Source organism: Erpetoichthys calabaricus, chromosome 15 (assembly GCF_900747795.2).
Source record: "Erpetoichthys calabaricus chromosome 15, fErpCal1.3, whole genome shotgun sequence".
Classification (NCBI taxonomy): domain Eukaryota; kingdom Metazoa; phylum Chordata; class Cladistia; order Polypteriformes; family Polypteridae; genus Erpetoichthys; species Erpetoichthys calabaricus.
In genome coordinates, this window is record NC_041408.2 from 65,973,375 (window position 1) to 65,996,542 (window position 23,168).

At 37.4% G+C, this 23,168-nt stretch overlaps 1 protein-coding gene across 3 annotated transcripts in view; it reads left to right on the top strand.

The window, feature by feature from the left end:
- Positions 1-3,629, top strand: part of slc35f3b (solute carrier family 35 member F3b) — a 360,618-nt gene extending 356,989 nt beyond the window's left edge. For all 3 annotated transcript variants that reach the window (XM_028820728.2, XM_028820729.2, XM_028820730.2), the window contains one exon: positions 3,380-3,629. In XM_028820728.2, the coding sequence (XP_028676561.1) occupies positions 3,380-3,621 (242 nt within the window). In that variant the 3' untranslated portion in view covers positions 3,622-3,629. The remainder of the gene's footprint in view (positions 1-3,379) is intronic.
- The last annotated feature ends 19,539 nt before the right edge of the window (positions 3,630-23,168 follow it).

Here is a 23,168-nt window from a genome sequence, read left to right on the forward strand (position 1 = left end):
AAGTAAATGCTTTAAACATATTTCATTCTGAATATCTAAAGCATAAATGTAATTTTTGTAAACTTGACTTTACTTTTAACTTATATGGTATGATAACATATTCACACCTGCTTGATCCATCTCAAGGTCATGGAGGCAATACTGACAGGAACCCATCCTGGGTGGAGGGACAGTTCAGTGTTGGGCCCACTAATACACACACCCACACAGGGCCACATTTCTTTGGAATATGTGAGAAAAATTGTGGCACTTCAGTAAACATCAACGCAGATTCATGAAGAATGTTAGTCTAATGTTAGACTACGTGCCTGGGGACAACTCATTAAAAAGTCTGTAGTGAATTAGCAGTGACATCCACCACTGCAAAGGCTATCCCACAGAGATACTTCCTAAAACACCCACTTCCAATTCCTCCAGTCATTGCACTTTAAACTGAAGGGGTTTTGGGGAGAGAGCAAAAGAGACTGAACTCAAGACTTGACACTCAGAGAAAATAAAAGGCTAAAAGAGCTTTTTTCAATTCAAGAGAGCAGTAGCTCAAGGTAACTGGATCTTAATGATTAATGTGAATGTTGTAATGAGTGCTGCGACAGAAGAGACAGACAAACAAACGCAAGTAGACCACTGCAGCTACTTTGTTCCACCTGTTGTAAAGTGCTAGGGGTTGTTGTTGCCCCATTAACCCCAACAGGCAGATGCATTGGACACCGAGTAAAAGTCCCAAGAAGTATTTTAATATTCTTTTCTTCTTAAAGAGTATGCCTTGAGCAGTACAGCCACAAACGCACAGGTAAATAATAATAAATCAAGCACAAACACAATGCAAATCTCTCCTCCACACCTCCCAGCAAGTGTTGTCCACCTCCTCCCGACTCTGGCTCCCCTGCTGGGTTCCCAGCAGTCCTTTACATAGTCCTTGACCCAGAAGTGCTCCTGTCCTTCCATCCACATTTACTGGTATTGTTAGGCAGATTTGTTGATTTGCATGTTTAGAGTACATCTCCTGTGGGTCTTCATTATCAACTCTCTAAACAGCGGCCATTTTGGTGGGGTGTGACACATTGCTTAAATGGAATGCATATTTTGCCATTCCTATTTTCACATATATAGCTGATAGTTCTTTCAATCTTACATAAACTCCTACACTATTGTTGCAACTGTGAACAAAAAAGAGCACACACAGCACCTGCGGCAATGTATCGTTCACTTTTACCACCAATCCATCAATGTATTTGAATGCCAACATAATATGATTTTACAGAAACATTTCTTGCTTGCAACAGATTATGTTTCTTTTCAACACATGCAATGGGCTCTCTTCACATGCAACACACATTTATATGTTTAATATGGGTATTTTTGGAGACTTTTCAGCTGTAGGCAGTTTATCGTAATCAGAAGCTTGCTTCGCTGTCCCTACTTTGAGCGCCGCCTTCATAAAGTGTTGGATTGGTTTAGAAGTGTGACACTCAGTGAGCCGTCTAATTGTTCCCACCCAGTTTTAAGCAAAATTCACTCATAGTTGTCTCCAGACATATATATCCTGAGAGACTAGGAGAATGTATAAACCCCTCTCGATGTAGACACTGGATCTCTGAGGCGTCAGTACTAAGCATTATGAAACAGTACTACCCATAACATATAAAGGTAAGCAAATAATTGTGCACACTTTTGTGATAATAGTTTTGGGTCAGCTAATCAGCTTCTCCCAGATAGATAGATAGATAGATAGATAGATAGATAGATAGATAGATAGATAGATAGATAGATAGATAGATAGATAGATAGATAGATAGATAGATAGATAGATAGATAGATAGATAGATAGATAGATAGATAGATAGATAGATAGATAGATAGATACTTTATTAATCCCAAGGGGAAATTTGCCTGTGGTCACAGTGGTGAAGTTTTAGCCATCATCAATTAGTTTCTCTTGTTGTTTTCTAGGAGTAAACATGACTGCTTCTCTCTCCATTTGCACCAATGAAGTACAGCAAGCAGTAATCCACTTTTGTTGGGCTAAAGGTGTTCCAGGGGATGAAATCCATACAAGGCTTTCTGCACAAAGTGAAGATAGTGTTTTACCAGAGCAGAGTGTATTTGAATGGATTAAAAAGTTTAACAATGGTCAGGCAAATGTTAAGCTCAAAGAAGGAGCAGGATGCCTGCTTGTGTCCACTTACCAATGACAACCAATGTCCCTAGCATGGTTCGAATGAACCAACAAGAATTTCGGCCTCCGATATACCTTTAGCATACAAGTAAGCAGATCACTGCTCGCTGCTCTTCTTTGCTGTAAAAGGAAATCAAATTGGCCATGTTTACTCATAGAAAACAACAAGGAAAAACTGACTAATCAAGGACAAAACTTGACCACTGGGACCACAGACACACCATGTTTCTACATGTGCACAGGAAAGGCTGCACAGCCAACTCAAACATAATGATCAGAAAAGTGCAGATAATTTTTGATTTACCCTAGGGGTGCTAAGGATTGACACGTAAAAATACACAAACCTCTGGGCCTTGAACCATAATCTTATGGTGTGATATATGTAAAGCAACCCAAGAACTGGAGATGCAGGCTACCTCAACCAAGTAACTGGGCTTCAGGTACTTCTCACGGTTAGCGGTACTGTGGCCAAGGGTTACGACTAAAAAGAAAACTGGCATTGCTAAATTAGCTGTAGTGTGCATTTGTGTAGATTCGATGGACCGGCACCCTGTCCTCAGATTGTTCTTTCTTTGCATCGGTGCTTGCAGGGTTGGGCTCCAGCTTCCCTGCGACCCTGCTCAGGAAAATGGAAGAAGTGGGTAGACATAGTAACAATTAATAATTATATAATAACAATATAATATTGCACCTCTCCAACCATTCATTTTCCTAAACCACTTTTTGTATTACATTTCCTCAGGGTTGGTGGCATTTAGACACAAGTTAGGACACACACACACAAGTATACACTCTCTCTTAGACTCACGAGTAGCCTCACACATCTTTGGGATTTAGGCGAAACTTGGAGCACATGCAGAAAACTAGTGCAGCTCCCGGGAGAATGTGTACTTAAACAGCAGAGAAATCAAACCCAGACACCTGAAGGCTCCCAAAGCCACTGTGCATTCATGACACCCTCTTAAAATATAATTATTACATTTTAAGGATTTCTCAATTTAAGCATAAAATTGCATTATTTTTATAGTACAGTTATTTTGTTACATTGATACAAGTCATGAAAAAATAATTCAATTAGCAGCAATAAAGCTGTATTTTATTGAAGATAATCCCCTAATACTGCATGCACACATTATATACTGTATAGTTCCTTCTAATGTGTGTCTGTTTCACTATTTTACTTGTTTTTTTCTTTGTTTGCAGTCGCTGATCACTATACCAGTAAAATAAGCTTCAACAGTGTTCGAGTTATAGCTGTGCTTATAATTTCTTTGGGATTTCTGTTGCTGCTCTTGCCAGAGGAGTGGGATGAATGGATTATAAAACTGATGACACGTCTCAAAGTCCGCAAAAAAGAAGATCTCCCTGAAGGCAGCGCTGAAGCTGGACAGGGCCTCAACTGGACACGGAGAGCACGATCTTCAATGTCCAATTTTGCTCATTGATGTTTGTGTCTCGGAAAAATGTCACATGGAACTAAAGAAATGAAGACAAAGCAAAGTGTGTGTGTGCAAATGTATATCCTTTCTTATTAAATAAGCAAAAAAGCACAGGTATTGTTTATGATGTATATTACTGTACAGTTTTTATATCATATGAAATCGTTAAGTGTACAGCATGAATTTGCCTACAATTACATTGATGAGCACTGAGCCTTTAAATTGGTGTTGAAAAAATAGGCGGAATGCATTTACACTTTTTAACTTTAGAATAATCAATCAAAATACCTAAAGAAAAGGAGAAGTTGCCAAAAAAATCAATGTTCACCCTTATAGCAATATCAATATGTGTATATATGTAATATTTGTCTTAAAAGCAGGAATCATGACTACTGCTAGAACTGATGGAATCTTTGGCATCTTGTAGGTTCTGCTGGGAATTCTGTTTCAGAAATACTGTTAGATTCTTTATTGATATTTTTTGTCTTAGCAGATTTCATGAGTATTATATACATACACACAGACTCGGTGGCCATTTTATTAGGTCCGCCTGCTTGTTCACGCCTCCAAACAGCTAATCATGTGGCTGCAATACAATAAATAAATCATGCAAATGTGGTCAAGAGATTTTAGCTAAACATTCAAATGGAGAAGTTCCATTTTCTAAGTGACTTTGACTTTGGTTGGATCGTCGCTGCCAGATGTGGTTGTTCCAGCATTCCAGACAGACACCCTGGTATTATTTTCACTCATTTCAGTCCTTTGAATTTACAGAGAATGTTGTGATAAATAAAAACATCCAGCGAACAACAGTTTTGTATATCAAAATACCTTATTAATGTGAGAGGTCAGAGGAGAAAGTATAGACTTGCTCATGCTAATAGAAAAATCTCATATTTTCCAATAACAGCTCTTTACCACAACAGCAGGAAAATGAGGTCACAGAGGGCATGTGATCACCAAAACTGGATGACTGAAGTTTGGAAAGATGTCACCAAGTCTGGCATATTTTCATTTTTGCTAAAATACGCAGATAGTAGATCAGACTTTGGCATTCTGCCTTATATCCACAGCACAAGAGGTGATAGTGTGGTTTTCACCCACAAGTTTTCACCTTCTAATGCCAATGGAGTATAGGAGTCGATGATATAGCCAAAAATCCATATCATGGTATATTTAAAAATTCTGGTGGTGTTGGTAGATACAGAAATCAACCCCCCCCCCCCACCCAATGTATATCTCCCACTCCTAGTGAGCATCATTTGAGTGTGGCCAGTGTTACGGGAAACATGTTAAAAGTATCGTGCATTATGTAGTTAGATTAATTTTTAAAGTACGAGGTAACCTAACTCAATACTTCATTTATTGATGTAAAAATGATTGCAAAAAAAAAATTATGCTTTACTATCAAAGCTTATTCCAGCCACTCCAAAAAACCCAAGTAAACAAATTATTACGTTACTTGGCAGAAGTGTTTCATTTTCCCACCAAGACATTGCATGCAAGCTCTACAGGTGTCTGAAGAGGTTAAGCACATACATAGCTTGCAATCAATTGAAAAGAATTGAACAAAAATTATAAATATACATTTAATGCTGCATGTGCTCAGGGGTAAATTTAATCCTCCCAGTTTAGGGTTACAGGGAGCTAATGATCATGGCGTCAGCATTGAATGAAAGGCAAGAAGCAAACATGGTGGATGATATGTCAATCCTTTATAAGGGTCGGTCATATACCTAAGAAGAAAAGAGTGTGCTGTGCGCAATCCACTAACAGAAACTTATTAATAAAGTGTCAGTTTAGTTTTAATCCAGCTATTTGCTATTAATATGTGTTACAGTGTGATCTAGTGGAGCAGTGGCCAGTGTTCATACCACAAAACATTTAGTGCTCACATTGGAGATGGAAAAGGGGATTGATTGTTATTTACTGTTATTCACTGTTTCTAACACATTACATCTTATAATAAGTAACAATATAATATATATAGTTACATTTCTTTGTAATTAATGATATAGCTATATAGATAAAATAGATATAGATATAATAATATAGCTAGGTTACTTTTAAAATTAACATTCGTCCACACTGGCCACAACTTACCTAAGCATTGCTTGCTCACAATGAGTATTTCTTTACAGCTACTATCTACCTGTTTATAAATGTTCACTTTCAGAAGGGTAATGCTCCATGTCATAAAACAAGCATCATCTTAAGCTGCTTCCACAAATATTATAGTGACTTTAGTTTACTGCAGTGATCTGCAAGGTCTGGTCAGAACTCAGTACAAAAGAGCATCCTTGGGATGAGATTGGATCTGCATGTAAGGAGTCAACATGGACCAAATTCCTTTGCAATTTTCCAGCCCCATGTTTTGATTTCAGGATGTTCTGAGGTAAACCTCAAGTACAAGGGAAAGGTGGACCTAATAACATGGCTACTGGGTGTTTAGCCATTAAATGTTTACTTAAGGAAAATATTTTCAAAAAGTATAATTTTTTTTCTGAAATATACAGAGCAGAAGATATAAACTTTATATGTTTTTGTTGCTGAATAAGCAACATATTTTTGTGCAAGGTTAAAATTCTCAGGCTGCAAATAAATCTAGATCTTTCTGCTTTAGTTTGTTTTAAGCAATATAGCTCCATCTAATGGTGATACCAGTACATGGCACTAACTTGATGCCAGATTCCTGCAGAAAAAAAAATGGTAAGAGTAAAGGCAGAAGGACAAATTCACACTGTGATCATAGAAATGTCCTTTTTTAGCAGTACTGCAACTCGAGTTTAATATAGGTAAAAGTGTGAGGATAAACGGACTTCATGTAAAAATAAATATTAAAATTTTCTACCTTTTTTACTTCCTTTTCATTCTAAGAAGGATTTCTTTTTTTATTTGTCACGGTGTCTTGAATGTATCATTATGGCTGTTCAAAGCACACCTTTCATTTTAAACAATGCAGACACGCAGCCTGTTTATATCATTGGCATATTTTTATAACTGTCAATACATTCGATTTAACACTTTGTGATCTTTTTATTGTGTTGGGTCGTTGTTCGTCGTCAGGTTTAAATTGCATACAAACTGTCAAAAGTGAGATAATTCTGCCTTCTTATCTCCAATACTGTTTCCCATTGCTATTTTATAATGGCAATTAAAAACTAATTATTCTATTCCTCTGGAATTATTGTTAGATCTAATGGTAAGCCTTTGTAAGGAACTATTTAGAGCTTATAAAATTGAACACAAATTTAGTAATCAATACCATTTTTTCAGGAATTGTTTCCTAAATAGGTTTCTGTGGTCTGCAATGGAAGAGCAGCTAGGTGGACCAAGCAGTTTAGCTAGTGCACTTTAATTTTCAAGCTAGCTATACATGTAAGCGTTTATTGGATGTATTCACATAACCTGGAGCTCTTTTGAATGTTTTTAATACAAGAAATCTAAACTGATATCGACGAGTACTATATATGTGTTTTAATTTTAAAACTTTGCATTTGTTTGTTTTTTTTAACACATAATTGGTTTAATCTAAACCTCTCACCTGAAGGAAGACCATCTGTTCCTAAAGGATGGGACTTCTGTGTTTACTGGCCTCGGTCTCTGGCCATTACCTTTTAGCCGTTCGGTCATTTTAGATTGTAATGGAGGCACATCATCATTTGTGCTTCAGTCATTTTTTTTAAGTGTGAAAATGTTAACAAGAATGTAACTATAACTATATCAAAAATGGAAGGTGATGTACCAGATATATGCCAAATATTGGTGATCTGTTATTTTATTTTATTTTTTTTTACACTTTTGATTCACAATCATTGCTATCACCAAAGAAGCCTATGCATTTGTATATCTGACCATTTGTCCGTCCAGTTTTTGTTTCATGAACTCTAATTGCACTCTGTAACTTTTCAGTTTTTTTATGGTTTGTTTTATTTCTTTGGTCTGGATTACACACAAAAGAAGGTGTAACTGTGTTCCCAAAGGACCCGCCATTTTGTAGTGTCTTGTGTGCTTACTGAAGGGCAGGTAATTCAGACACTAGCATTATTTATTAAAAAATTAAAAACTGTATTGCTACTGATTTTTTACTGCTGCAGTGTTGCAAAAATTATCTACAGACTGGTGGTTCTTTGCTTTTTGGTGCAGTCAGCCTTGAAAATCTTTCAAACGTTATATTGCATTTGGAAATGTAAACTTCACTTTTTCATTATTCACAGTGGGGACTTTTTTATGTTTTACTTGCACTGTTCCAAAATAAAACACCTTGATGATTTGTTCATCTCAAGGTCTAGTTATTTAGCACTTAAGTGATAAAACATGGAAACAGTAGAGCAACGCATTTGTTTGTTTCCTTTTTTGTTTCATGGACTAGTGCATTAAGTGTGCTAATTAGTGTACATGTATTATTTATATGTACAATATAATATACCTGTTGCATTTGCACAAAAACCTCAGGCAGTTTGGTTAGGTCTACATATTCTGCTGGCCTTAATCACTTATTTTTTTCATTTCACGAGAATGGGAAAACATTTGAATGGTCATTGTTATTATGAGAAAATCAAAGATTATTCACATTGCTATTCTGACTTCATGGCCTCTACACAATGTTGTCTTTGTGGGCCAGTTGGAGTGGGAATCATTCATGTATGGCCAAGGTGAGCTGACAGTGGTGTTTAAACTGCAGTCTCTTTAGGACAACTTTGTGAAATGTGGTCCTGTGTCACTAGAAAGGTATCTGTGTCTGCATTAGAATATTTCCTGCTGAAAAGCTTGAAGTGAAAGTAACTATCAAAGTGCCGTTTTACTGTTTGAGAGATCCAGGGGTATCTCAATTGAGCTAAGCTTTGTTAACATTGATGCGGTCACAAATATAGGTGGTACATTTTATTTTTCTATATCTTCACTACAGATTGGATCTTAATATTGTATATAGGTTAATAAATAAAATAAACAAAACTGAACAAATTATTGTGGACTTTTGATTAATGCATTTCAAATTCTAAAATGTGTATCAATTTTAAAGTCAACAGCCATCTACAGTACAATTTATTTTCAAGCCTATTTCAGCCACTCATGGGGTTATTCAGTTTCAGCATTCAAAAAGAGAAAACAGAGAGCCAGCCAATATTTATATAGCAACTTTCTACAGTGAACCCCCTCCTGTGGCACTTGACAGGTATTGTTACAAAGCACAACTGTTCACATCTGTTTTCTTTCTTTTTTTTTTGTGATTAATATCAGAATGCAATAATTTCCAAATCATTTAAACCAATGTTTAATTGAAAACAGAACAAAGACAACATACTGTATCAAATATGTAACCTGAAAAATGTTACTGTTTTTTGAAAAATATATCCTTATTTTGTTTTTTGTTTTGTTTTTTAATTCAATTCAATAAAAGCAAGTAACATTCCATACAAACAAGTCAAACTTAACAAAACTAAATTCAGTTCACCCCCATCTAAGAGAAAGAGATGTAGGCTAACAACCAGAGTAATATTTTAAGAGTAGGTAAGAGGGAAGATAATCCTTTTCCTCAATATAAAAAGCTTATTCTAAAATATTATTGATTAGATCTTGCCAGGTTTTAAAAATTTTTGAACAGATCTTTTAAGTGAGAATTTGATTTTTTTCCAATTTCAAATAGTATATAACATCAGTTGCCCACTGACTGAAAAAGAGATGGGCTAGGATTCTTCCAGTTGAGAAAGATAAGTCTATGTGCTAATAGTGAAGTAAAGGCAATTCCAGTTTGTTTGTCCTTCACCAATTTAAGCCCATCTGGGAGTCCATCAGACACAGCTGTTAATGGAATAGGAGTGATTGTGACACCAAGGATGTCTGATAGGCATTTAAAATTTTTTTGTCCAGAATGGTTTAAATTTGGTGCATGCCCAAAACATATGCCGCAATGAGGCTGGAACTTGATTGCAACATTCGCAGGCAGGATCTTGCCTTGGAAATATTTTGGACATTTTTTAAACAAGTTAGATGTGCTCGATAAAAGATTTTAAGTTGAATAATTGTACGCTTTGTGCATATGGAGCTAAAGTGAATTCTGTGCATGGCTGCCTTCCACTCCTTTTCTGAAATGTTGTGCAAGAGATTCTTTTCCCAATGTACTCTGGGATCTTTGAAAGGCAGGGACTTTAAAATGTTTTATGTATATATTATAGAAATGCTGTCTGAGTCCTGAAGACTAATTAATATTTATAATAGAAATAGGTGCGAGGTGAGCAAAATTGGGCAGAATTCATTTAGCAAAGTTTCTAATTTGGAAATAGTGGAAAAATTGTGTTGATGGGAAGCGAAATTTTGAGGTTAATTGTTCGTAGGATGCAAAGACATTATCTATATACAAATCTCTAAAAGATTTAATTCTGTACATTTTCCAAACATTAAAAACTGTGTAAGTTTGAAATAGTGGAAAAATGTGGTTATCGTGTAGAGGTGGTACAGATAAAAGGTTCTCTATCTTGAAGTACTTCCTACATTGGTTCCATATTCTGAGTGAATGAAGGACAATTCTGTTATTAGTATAGTGACGATAACTTGTATTTACTAGGGTGCATACCAAGAAATATAAAGAAGTACTGCAGGATTTTATTTCTATTGCGGACCAAGCTTGTGTGTGTTCATCTATTTGTGTCACTGTCCAGGTTTTTATAGCTTGTATATTTGCCGCCCAATAATTAAATTGAAAGTTTGGTAGAGCCATACCACCTTCTGCTTTAGGTCATTGTAGGGTCGCTCTTAGATGAGTGGTTATTGCAAATTTCAAATAAATGAGGTTGTGTTTGAATCTAATTTCTCAAAAAATGATTTGTTAATGTATATGGGGATGCTTTGAAATAGAAAAAGAAGCTTAGGAAGCATATTCATCTTGACAATGTTAATTCTCCCTGCTAGAGTGAGATGGAGGATAGACCATCTATACACATCTTGTTTAAATTTTTCTATGCAGACAGCAAAATTTTGTTGATAAAGAGCTTTATATTTACTTGTGATGTTTACCCCTAGTTATTTAAGCTGATCTGCAGTGATTAAAGGGAAGGTGTCCAATCTAATGTTGTGTGCTAGAGAGTTCACTGGATTCTGCTAGTGCTGTTAAGCAGGCACAGTATTTTGTAGATCTGATATATATAATACCATATCATCTGCATATAGTAATATTTTCTGTTCAAATCCTTCTCCGATAATCTCCTTTATCTCAGATGAATTTCGAAAGTGAACAGCCAATGGCTGCGTGATGATTGTAAATAGCAGTGGTGACAGGGGGCATCCTTGTCTAGCACCAAGATCTACTTTGAAGTAGTCTGAAGTAATGTTGTTAATACAAACTGAAACGTCTGGACTGGGAAACAGTAGTTTGATCCATGCACATATGTTTAGGCCAAACCCTAATTTGTGCAATATAGTGAATAAGTAGTCTCATTCAACCATATCAAATGCTTTTTCTGCATCCAGAGATAATAAGATCTCCGGGGTGTTAGATTTTATGGGTGAATGTATTACATTAAAAAGGTGTTGAAGACTGGAAACTAAGTGTCTTCCTTTAATAAATCCGGTTTGATCTTGTGTTATTATTGAAGGAAGCACCTTCTCAGACCTTCTAGCTAGAACTTTGGAGAGTATCTTAACATCATTATTTAGAAGTGAGATTGTCTGTATGATGCACATTGTAATAAGTCCTTATTTTACTTAGGAAAGACTGTAATTAATGCTTGTTGAAAAGTATGAGGTAGAATTTTATTGCCTTTGACTTCTATAAATGTTGATAATAAAAGGGGAGTTAACTTAATTGAATTTTTTTTTTATAAAATTCAGCAGGGTAGCCATCAGGACCTGTTGCTTTCCTACTCTGAAGTGAGTTTATAGCGTCTAATAATTCTGAGAGTGTCAAAGGCTTATCCAATTCCTCTGCACTGAGAGTATCTAGCTGTTGTATCTGTAATGCATCGAGTAATCCATTAGATTGTGTCTTGTCTTCTTTAAACTGAGTAGAATATAAAGATTTATAGTAGTCTCTAAATGTGTGAGTTATGCTTTTATGGTCAATGATTTTGTGTTGGTAATTACTGGTATTGCATTGCAAACTTCTTGTTTGTGGATTTCTTGAGCTAAGATCTTATTAGCCTTCTCTCCAATTTTCATAATAATGATGTCGCGATTTAAAAATGAGCTGTTCCATTTCTTTTGTTGTCAAGAGGTTGAGTTCTGATTGCAGAGCCTGTTTTTTCTTATACAGTGCCTCATTTGGAAACCTGGCGTGTCCTTGATCTATTCTGGTAATTTCACTGATTAACTCAGATGCCTTCTTGGTTTCCGATTTATTTTTGTGGGAGAGATATGAAATAATCTGTCCTGCCTTCAGAGTTTTGCAGAGTATTCCTATAGAGACCTCTGAGGATACATTTGTCTCTAAAAAAATCAATTGGCTTGTATATAAATTATGTACAGTGTGAATTAAGGCGCTATATAGGCGCCCGACCCGGCACAGATTCACACTGAGGCACGTGTAAAAGTTCAAAGACTTTTTATTTTTCTGCACCTGTGGGGCACGTCTTCCCTGTGAACCCCACAGGCAATACACAGTCCAAAAAGCACTTCAGTACAGCACAAACAAACCAATCCTCTGGCACCACAGTCCTCCCAGGCAACCTCGTCCTCTTTCCAACTGAGTGGTGGTTGCTGTCTCCTTTAATAGTTCACCCAGAAGTGCTCCAGGTGCTTTATCACCGAGTTCCGGCTGCACTTCCAGGTGTGACGAATATGCTGCCCATACGGGCTCAGGAGTCTCAAACACAGCACCCCCTGGCGGTGCCTGCGGGACCCAGCAGGGCTGCCCCCAACTCCAATTCCCATGGAGCCCTGCAGGAACCCGAGGTGCTGCTCCAGCCCAAGGGGGCGGCCATCTAGCGTCCAGGGGGAGGTATTGCAATGTCCAAGGCTGCTCCCCCTGAATATAGTGTGCAGGGGCAACCCGGCTGGGCATGGCTGCCGGCCGCCTGCCACAACAGTTTTTGTCAGCTAATAATGAGAGTTAAAATGCCAGCTGCGAGATGAGTATGTGGGGCATAATGATTTGAGCTCCATGATCAGAAGGGCATGGTCGGATATAACAATTGCATTGTATTTGCAACATTTGATCATGGGCAAAAAAATGGATCTATAAAGAAATAATACATTTTTGACTAACAAAGATGTACTGGTGAGAAGAAGGAATATGCTCTTGAGTTTGGATTTAGAAATCACCAAAGGATTGATAAGTTATGATCATTTACAAAATGTGTAATTGTTTTTGCAGTGTTAGATGTTATCGCCCCTCTGGCTGAAGACCTATGCAGGGGCCTCATGTATAAACAGTGCGTTCGCACAAAAATGTTGCGTACTCCCATTTCCATGCTCAAATCACGATGTATAAAACCTAAACTTGGCGTAAAGCCACACACATTTTCATGCTAGCTCAAACCCTGGCGTACACAAGTTCTCCGCTCAGTTTTGCAAACTGGCGGCACCCAGCATCAAAGCAGTGCTTCTGTTTCAGTGTGGTTTCCCTTTCTTTTTTTATATCCAGATCCCTGACGTAGCTTTAACATATACACTGAAATTAACCGCATATTGTTTATTAGTTTAAGACATCTGATTGTAATTAACCTGTAACAATATAATGGTCCATGGAATGGCCAAACTATTCCAAATACCATAGCTGCTTTAGCGTACACCTTCTTCTTCTTCTTTCAGCTGCTACCGTTAGGGGTTGCCACAGCAGATCATCTTTTTACCATATTACTCTCACTGCACCACTCTGAGTATTTATATCACTGTATCTGAGTGTGGAATCACAGCTCTACAGCAGCTGATCGGAAAGAGAATTATCGATATACAGCATCAAGCACACGCTGCCTCAACCATGCTGTCTATTGAACTGCTCCCATACGGCAAATGCTTCAGAGCCTTTCCTGTACTGACCTCATGGTTCAGAAACAGTTTCATCCCAAGAACTATAAACACAATCAATCAGTCCATCAAGTGCTCCTTGTAGAACTGTTTGTACTTATAAGTACAATCACCTCACTGTAAACTTGCGATACAGTTATAATATTGCACAACCTGCGCCACTTTACAAAACGCGTATTTACATATGATGAGATATCATTTTTAAGATGAAATGCAGTGAAATATGTTTATTACATTATACAGATAAAATGTTAACATTATTTAAATAATCTATATTTTTAATAATTAAACGTGAGGACACGATGGTGCAGTGCTAGCTAGTTCAGGGATTGTTCCTGCCTCACGCTGTATTCTTGCTGGGGCTGGCGCAACACTGGAAGGATAGATGGATAGAATAATTAATCATGTACTACGAAGATATTTCAATGTTCCTTAAAAGTTTTGAAGAATCAGAGTTCTAAGCTTACAGATGGCTTAACGTCTATTACTGAGCTGATTGTGTGGTGTTTGGGTACTTGGAGAAAGAAAAGGAAAGACAGGAATTGGGAGCTAGTACGTTTGAAAGAGACAGTACAGCTGCAATAAATTATTTCATCGAAGGTCGCGCATGGCACAGCAAGCATCTTGCGTGAGGCAGGAACAATCTCTGGATGGGGTGCCAGTTCGACACTATCACTGCGCAACCGTGCTCCCATGTTTAATAACATGCTTTAATTGATATGATATGAATACTGAAATGATTTTAAGTATACATCTCAGTATTTAAATTATTCAGAGAACTGTAATATCATGAACGTAATGGATTCTGTGTCCTGTCGGAGGAAGAGAAAGCCCGTCTAAGAAGCACGTAGTGATTCACACACATAGAGCACACAGACGAACACATTTAAAACAAAGCATTTAACGTGCTACTTTAGTTACAATGGGATTTGAAAAACTAGTAAATTAAACAATTTTAAGATGAAGTTTATGATGTTCTACTTTAATGACAAAATAAACTACATGATTAAAATGGAAATTTTGAGATTAAAGTTGACATTTCAAGCTTTTTTCCCACTGTGTCCCTATTTTTTTCTTTTTCTGTACACTAATAAGCTTTCATATGACACTTAGACAGTGGGCTACGACTCGCCTTTTCACGGCGACTTTGATATCTGACAACTTCTGTTTTATTTCGGGCATCATGCAACTTTGTGAACTTGAGCTTTCGAGTTTCTTGGACACTGTATGTCACTCGATCAACTTTACTTTTGCTGTTTATACCACTGTTTAAACCAACATTTAGTACGTTTTTCCTTGCCTATGCGCGCCGTTATGCATGAGGCCCCAGGACTGGATTTAAAACACAGTTAAAGTCTCCGCCCACTATAATTTTATGAATATTCACATTAGGTATGGATGCAAATGCATTTTGGATAAAGTCTCTTATCATTCATATTGGGTGCATAGATATTTATCAAAACACTTTACGATTAAATGAATTACCCATAACAATCACATATCGCCATTCAGAATCAGTACTATATCTGATACTACAAATTAAATTGTTCTATGTATTAAGATTCCCACACCTCTAGTTTTCTTTGTATAGCTGGAGTGGAATATTTGGCCAGTCCAATCTCTTTGCAACTGAAACTGATCCTTTCTTAATAAGTGAGTCTCCTGTAAAATTCTATCTTGGTGTTTAGACATGTTAAGAATGAGAATATTTTCTCTTTAATTCGTGATTGAGACCTTTGACATTCCAGGTCACACAGTTCACTGTTTGGTCATAGAGACATTCCTTCTGAACTTTTGTTGACATTTTATAGTCTTAAATTAAGGTAGTACATTATTACATAAGATAGCTTTAACCTTAATTTCCAATTTTGCCAGGAGTTATTGCTATGAAGCCTGTTGTTGTCTTGACACTTACAATTATAGGGGTAAAAAGGGTAGCTTTGAAATAGCTTGCTCTCTTTCTCTTCCCCACCAGAATTTTGACTGCCAACCCCGACCCCCAATTTGCCTCCCCATGTGACCACTAGATGGCCGCTGAGACAATGCCAAACTGCATCCTGCATACATTACAGCAGCAGTTCTCAAACTGTGAGGGGAAGTAACAAAAAAGGGGGCGCAAATGTTGCCATATGTGGTGTAATTTCGTTATTCGTAGGGAAATTTTAAACTTGTAGCGGTGTATTGGCAGCAAAAAATATAGGAATAAATTTATAAGGGTTTCAAAAAATTCTAGGGGGTCACGATTAAAACTGTTATGAAAACTCAGGTCCCAAATACTTAAAGGTTGAGAAACGCTGCATTGCAGCACCATGGCTCCGTAGTAAAAGAGTTTGGGTGCTAATCTGGCCTGTCTACAGTCCAGACGTGTCACCCATTGCAAACATTTGGTTCATTATGAAGGAAAAATATGACATAGGAAACCCCAAACTGTTGAGCAGCTAAAATCCTCTATCGGTCAAGAATGGGACAGCATTTCACTTTCAGAACAACAGCAATTGGTCTCTTCAATACCCAAACATTTACAGAGCATTGTTAAAAGAAGAGTTGATGCAGCTCAATGGTAAAAAAAGACCCTGTCACAACTTTTTTGAAAAGTATTGCTGGCATCAAATTCAAAAAGAGCATATATTTTTCAAAGAACAATAGCATTTCTCAGTTTCAACATTTGATATGTTGTCTTTGTACTATTTTCAATTAAATATAGGGTTTATTGGATTTGAAAATCATCACATTCTGTTTTTATGTACATTTTACACAGTGTCCCAACTCTTTTAGAAATGGGGTTGTATTATTTATCATATTAGCAACAATGATAGAGCATTCTGAAAAAAATATATACTGTATAACAAATACAAAACCCAATGGATAAGTCTTTATGGCCACTTCTGTATAATCACATTATGTCATTGATTATCATTTCTCACACTGAGTGGAGTTGCCTTACATTTGAAATGGGGGGTGAGGAGCCGTCGGTACTCGTAATTGGGTTTCAAAGCACAGTCCTGACACACCATTCCTCAGTGGCTCATGGCATGCGACACAACCCAAAACAACGAGCAGGAACTCGTCAGAAAAAGAGTCACATGACTCAATCAATCCAATACAAAAATATACCCTTCGGTCAATGCCCACTGGCCGCATCAACTTCCAAAATTAGCGTGCCACCAAATTTGATGGACCTGCAGGTGATCTTCAGTTGCGCCAATAGGAATACGCAGATGAAAGACGAGTTAGGCTGGGCTTGCCCATATGTGTACAGGGTCCACAGGATGACTAAGTACTTAACTCTGCCTTTCCTAGCAAAATATGCCAGTTAGTCTTGCTCTTTATATCTTCAGTACATCTTCGGCTAATAAAGGTTCCTGCACAGGTGAAAACACTGATGACCCGATTCAGGGTGTTAACAAATGAAGACCCCAGTGTCAGTCATTTCAGGGAACATGTGACAATGAGAGTTCTGTAAGAAGAATAGAATTAAAGGTAAAAAAAAAACTGGCAGGAAGGAAGGAAGGAGAAGTAATTAATGCATGTCTTCAAATGGCACATATCAACACAGGTTAAAACCCAGGTCGGATGGGTCTCCTTCACATAACTTTTTTTAAGCAAACACATTTTTTACAGTCAATTACTGTAATATATATATATATATAGTAACAGTAGAGGTTGTTATCGACCTCTTGAACCCTCAGGTACCATGCCAAACACCAGGTAAAAGTACAATTATTATTCTTTTTATTATAAATATGTGCACTAAGCACCCTCCACTCCACACTACTCATACAAATACCAATTCTCTAATTAATCACCAATAATACACACTCCTTCTCTCCCAGACACTCAGCCACCCTTCCTCCCAGCTCAGCTCAGTGTTCTGGTTTCCCAGAGTCCTTTATATAGTCCATGACCCGGAAGCGTTTCTCTCTTCTGTCCATGTGACCGTGAACACTTCTGGGTCGGATAAAAGCTCATTTCTTCAACCCGGAAGCACGTCGTTTCTCCTGTTCACGTGACCAGGACGTACTTCCAGGTTATAGGGCACATAGCACTCCCCAAGCCTCCCTACAGTGGCTCCTGGTGGTCCCCATGGTATCCAGCAGGGCTGTGTATACAAACTACAAGGTCCATAAGGCCCTGCTGGAATTTGGGGAACCTCCATGCTGTTGGGAGGGCTCCACCTGGCAGCCTGGAGGTGTGGGCCGGAATATTTAACCGCCCATCCATCACAATATATATATATATATATATATATATATATATATATATATATATATATATATAAACAAACAGTATACTTAATTAAATATCTACATTTTAGTTTGATAATTTGCTTGAATTTAATATTTCCTAATAATAAAACCTGTGTTTAAAGAAAAACAGCTTTCTGCTTGATTTGTTTAAGTTACTAACTACAATGACCACCTTTGTTTCATATGCATGGACCTAAATATTATGTGTGTCTTAGGTCAGCAGTCAAGGCATATAAAATCCCCATGTTTTCTCTTTCAGAGGCACAGCAGGGCCAAGAATTGACATTGGGTTCAGAAGGAATGGCCAGCTAGAAAAAAGCTATGGTTTCTGCCAAACACTACATCCTCAGACCTAGCTTGTTGCTTCCAGATACAGTAAATCATCCCTGTCACCCCTTCATTTTAATTTTGGTTTAATTAAGCAGTTTGTCAGGAATCCATCAAAAGATGGAGCTTGCTTGACATGTCTGTGCCTTGACTTTCTGAGTTTGTCTGAGTCTAAAAACAAAAAGGGCATTTTTGGCCAACATCATATTAGAAAAGTGATTTCAGATGCAGAATCTGATGGTGAATTAGCCTGGTAAGTGTGGCTTACAGGTAGGTATCATTCTAAGAAGTAATTTCAAATTCTTTGGGTAACAATAAAGATCCAAACGGCATCAAAATGGTGAAAAAATATTGTTAAGTTTGAGGAATCAAATTGCTACAGGAGTGTCAACGTTCTCTTTTTGGATTCGTATATGGAATTTTGTTCTGAAAATTTTGCAGCAGTGAAGGACAGGGTGAAAGATTCCATCAGGATATCACGGACATAGAAAGACGGTACCAGGGACGTTACCATCTCGGTCTGACAGGGAACTGCTGCGGGATGATTCATAAGGGAGACTCCAGACAAAGTGGGCAAAGACAGACCGTCAAGTTTTGGACCAAGAAAACTAAGAAAATACACAAATCTAAAGAGTACTTTGATTTTTTCTTTCAATTTTCTTAATTTCTTTGTGTTTTTAAACATGAAGGAGTTTGGGATTAACCAAATTTATTTTAGTTAAAACACCATAAAACCATTTTCTGAAAAAGGACATATTAATACTAATCGTTCCATGGTGTCTCTGCATGATGCATTTGTGTTCTTTTACTGCATTTCTCTGTGATTTGTAAATACTTAGAAGTGGCACCTTTTTCATGTATTGTTCAGCGATTTCCATATTATACTTTCGGTAATATTTTCTCCCATCCGGTTCTGGTTTCTTTCCAATTTTATGAGTAATATTTGGAACTTCTGATACAGACCTTTTTCTTTTTAAAACTTAAAACTTACTGAAGAAGGTTTTTTGGGCCTTATTCCACTCCTTTTGGCCATAGTTCCATGCCGACTTCACATGCTTGGCATCTTCCATACCTTTGCAGTTGGACGTTGGGCATTTGTCACTCTGACTGACTTTACTTTTAACTCAGTGTTTCTTAGTGTCCAGGATACTGGGTGTTGTTTGCCATGCCAAGTCAATTCATCTGTTGGGCAGTACTTTACTGTTAACCATTATTCACGTGTTTTGGATTAATTTTGGAATATTTCTTGAATCCATGTTGCTTTTTGTTTTACTTGTAGGATTTTTCTTGGGAGCTTCCTGTTGTTCTAGATCTTTCTTTCTTCTACTTTAATATTGCATAATTCCTTTCCCATATTTACATTCTCTTTTAGGTTTTGGAAAGCAAGAGGCTTGTATTACTGGTAATTTAGGAGACAGTGTTTCTCAGCAGGGCAGCATGGTGGCGCAGTGGTAGTGCTGCTGCCTCGCAGTTAGGGGACTTGGGATTGCTTCCCGGGTCCTCCCTGTGTGGAGTTTGCATGTTCTCCCTGTTTCTCTGAGGCTTTCCTCCAGGTGTTCCGGTTCCTTCCCACAGACATGCAGGTTAGGTGCGTTGGCAATCTTAAGTTGTCCCTAGTATGTGCTTGGTGTGTGGGTGTGTGTGCCCTGTGGTGGGCTGGCGCCCTGCCCGGGTTTGTTCCTGCCTTGTGCCCTGCGTTAAGATATAGTGGGTTGGAAATTGACTGACTGACTGTTTCTCAACAAAGCTCCAGTATTGTATGTCATTATGAAAGCTGGTTATCCTTTGAGATTTCTGCCAGCATTATCATGGCTGCAGCATACTTGTGTCACATTAAAACAGAAGAAAAGAAAAAAGAAAGAAAGATAAGCTACACAACTGTCTCTAAATACAATACAGTTTATTTTTGTATAGCCCAAAATCATACAGGAAGTGTCACAATGGGCTTTAACAGGCCCTGCCTCTTGACAGCCCCCCAGCCTTGACTCTCTAAGAAGACAAGGAAAAACTCCCAAAAAAAAAACCTTGTAGGGAAAAAATGGAAGAAACCTTGGGAAAGGCAGTTCAAAGAGAGACCCCTTTCTAGGTATGTTGGGTGTGCAGTGGGTGTCAAAACAAGGGGGTCAATACAATACAATACACAGAACAGAACAAATCCTCAATACAGTATAAAATAAAAAGTTTTTTTTTAGAAGAAAAAAAAAATAAAAATTTTAGAAGTACGGAGCAGAATTTAACAGTAGATGATATCACATAATAAGATCTGGATATTTTTAGAGTCCTGGAGACCTCATCCATCAAGCTTCCTCCCCTATTTGGCCATTCCACGGCTGAAACAGTGCTGGGCCAGCCAATCCAATGAAAGGACCCCTCTTTCTCACAATTCCTGCGATCCTCCATCAGGGATGACTTTACCTTAGGCAGGCAAAACAACTTGGCGGGTGGGCCGTGGCACCAAGTGCCACATTTGAGTACCGAGAAGAGAAACAGAAAAGGTGAGGGTTAGTAACAAATTATAACTATCATATTACTTATGTTTTAGTGCTAATGACTAACAACAGAGATGCAGTCTGTACAGTTAATCAGCAGCTCTAGTCAGGATATGCTAAACTGAAGTAGTGAGTCTTCAGCCGGGATTTAAAAGCTAAGACCGAAGGGGCATCTCTTATAGTAGCAGGCAGACCATTCCACAGTTTAGGGGTCCGTAACTAAAAGCTCGACCTCCCACTGTTATTTTATTAATCCTTGGAACCATAAGCAGACCGGCATCTTGAGATCTTAATGTGCACTCTGGTTTGTAAGTCATGAAAAGTTCAGACAAGTAAGCCGGACTTTGGCCATTTAATGCTTTATATGTTAAAAGGAGGATTTTGAAATCTGCCCTAAACTTAACTGGGAGCCAGTGTAAGGATTTAAGAACTGGAGTTATGTGTTTGTATTTTCTTGTTCTTATAATAATTCTTGCAGCCGCATTTTGGATTAACTGGAGGCTGTATAAAGAACAGTTTGAACATCCAGTGAACACCGCATTGCAGTAGTCAATCCTACTAGAGATAAATGCATGAATTAATCTCTCAGAATCATGTTTATTTAGAAAGCACCTTAAATTCCTAACATTTTTTAGATGGAAGAAACATGTTTTGGACAACTTTGTAATATGCGCTTTAAATGACATGCTAGAGTCAAAGATAACTCCTAGATTGCGGGCTAATTCAGTAAAATTAATTGGGATTCCAACTGAGTTAAACGATGACAAAATATTGTTATAATCAGCGTTATTCCCTCCAACAATTAACATCTCTGTTTTATCTGTGTTTAAAGACAAGTAGTTCTCATTCATCCACTCCTTTAATTCGCTAACACAACTAATTAAAGACAACATCGGAGAAACTTCATTTGATTTAAATGAAAGGTATAACTGGGTGTCATCTGCATACGAGTGAAAATTAACATTATGTTTCCTAATGATAGATCCCAGTGGAAGCATGTACAGTGAAAACAGTAAAGGTCCCAGTACTGAGCCCTGCGGGACACCATATTGAACTTCTGTGTATAATGATGGAGTACTGTCAGCACATTTCTGTACATATTGGAATGGATTTGATAAATAAGAACTAAACCAAGCGAGCACGGTGCCTGTAAGCCCAACATCATTTTCTAGCCTGTGCAGTAAAATAGAATGGTCAATGGTGTCAAATGCTGCACTTAAGTCCAACAACATAATTACAGTGGAGTTTCCTTCATCAGAGGATATCAGAATGTCGTTTACAACCCGCGTTAGTGCCCTTTCTGTACTATGACCAGTGCGAAAACCAGACTGGAATTTCTCAAATAAATTGTAATGCGTAAGGTGTGTCTGAAGCTGACTGGCGACTACTTTATCTAGTATTTTAGAGAGAAACTATAAGAGGGGCCTATAATTATTTAGCAATATGAGCAATAGGTGTTAGGATTGACAACATTTACAGTAATTCACCAGTTTCAGTTGTATTTTCCAGTTATGGTGACTGTGGTGATTTTTTATTTTTTATTTTTTTTTCAATCAGGTAATTCCATAATGTATAAATATTTAAAATACATTAATGTCTGTGAAATAAATATTTAATCCTAACATAATCAGACACTTCAATGAAACACAAGTTTGCTAACAAATAGCTAAATCCTGTCTCTTGTCAATACATACAAAAACAGCCATTTCAAGCAGTACTAGCCCTCATTAATACTAATAATACTTTGGCTATATTTTAATATCAACTTAATGGTTTCTTGATAATAAAAGATATCAATTTCCATCAAAACATGATAATGTCTTGGTGACCCCTAATTTTTGAAGTGTTGTGTATCTATAGCGAGAGACCTGAAGAAGCATGAAATCAGTCAGAACTGGTGGGAATACGATGTGTAGGAGGGTAATGCGAAGCAGTAATTTCAGAATGTGGAGCAGAACATTCAAGTAGTGCAACATCTGACCACAAGACTTCCTTGAATTGATCTCAGTGCTTATTTAGCTGTTCGTTATTTTTTTTCTCTTATTTTGCATTCAAAAAGCATAGTAGTGTGATATTTAAATTTCATAATAAATTTTAAACATCTGTATTTTTAGTATAGCCTTCATCTCTTTTTTGTCATTTTCATATAATTTCAACTTTTTTGCTCCCTTAGTTTTATTGTAATGATAACAATTATTGATTTAGGTCATCTGGACGGCTGGGTGAATATGCATTGTTTACCTGGGGATGAGATGTCAGCAGGATACACTTTGGGAAAGTTGACAGAGGTAGTGTGATACTCCAGGTAATGTTCTGCTGGGGAACCTTCAGTCCTGGCATTCATGTGGATGTTACTTTGACATGCACCGCCTACCTAAAGATTGTTGCAGACCATTTACATGGAAACAGTATTCCCTAATGACAGTGGCCCATAGGATAATGTGCCTTGCCACACTGCAAAAATTGCCCAGGAATAATTTGAGGAACATGACAAGTTCAAGGTGTTGACTTGGCCTCCAAATTTCCCAGA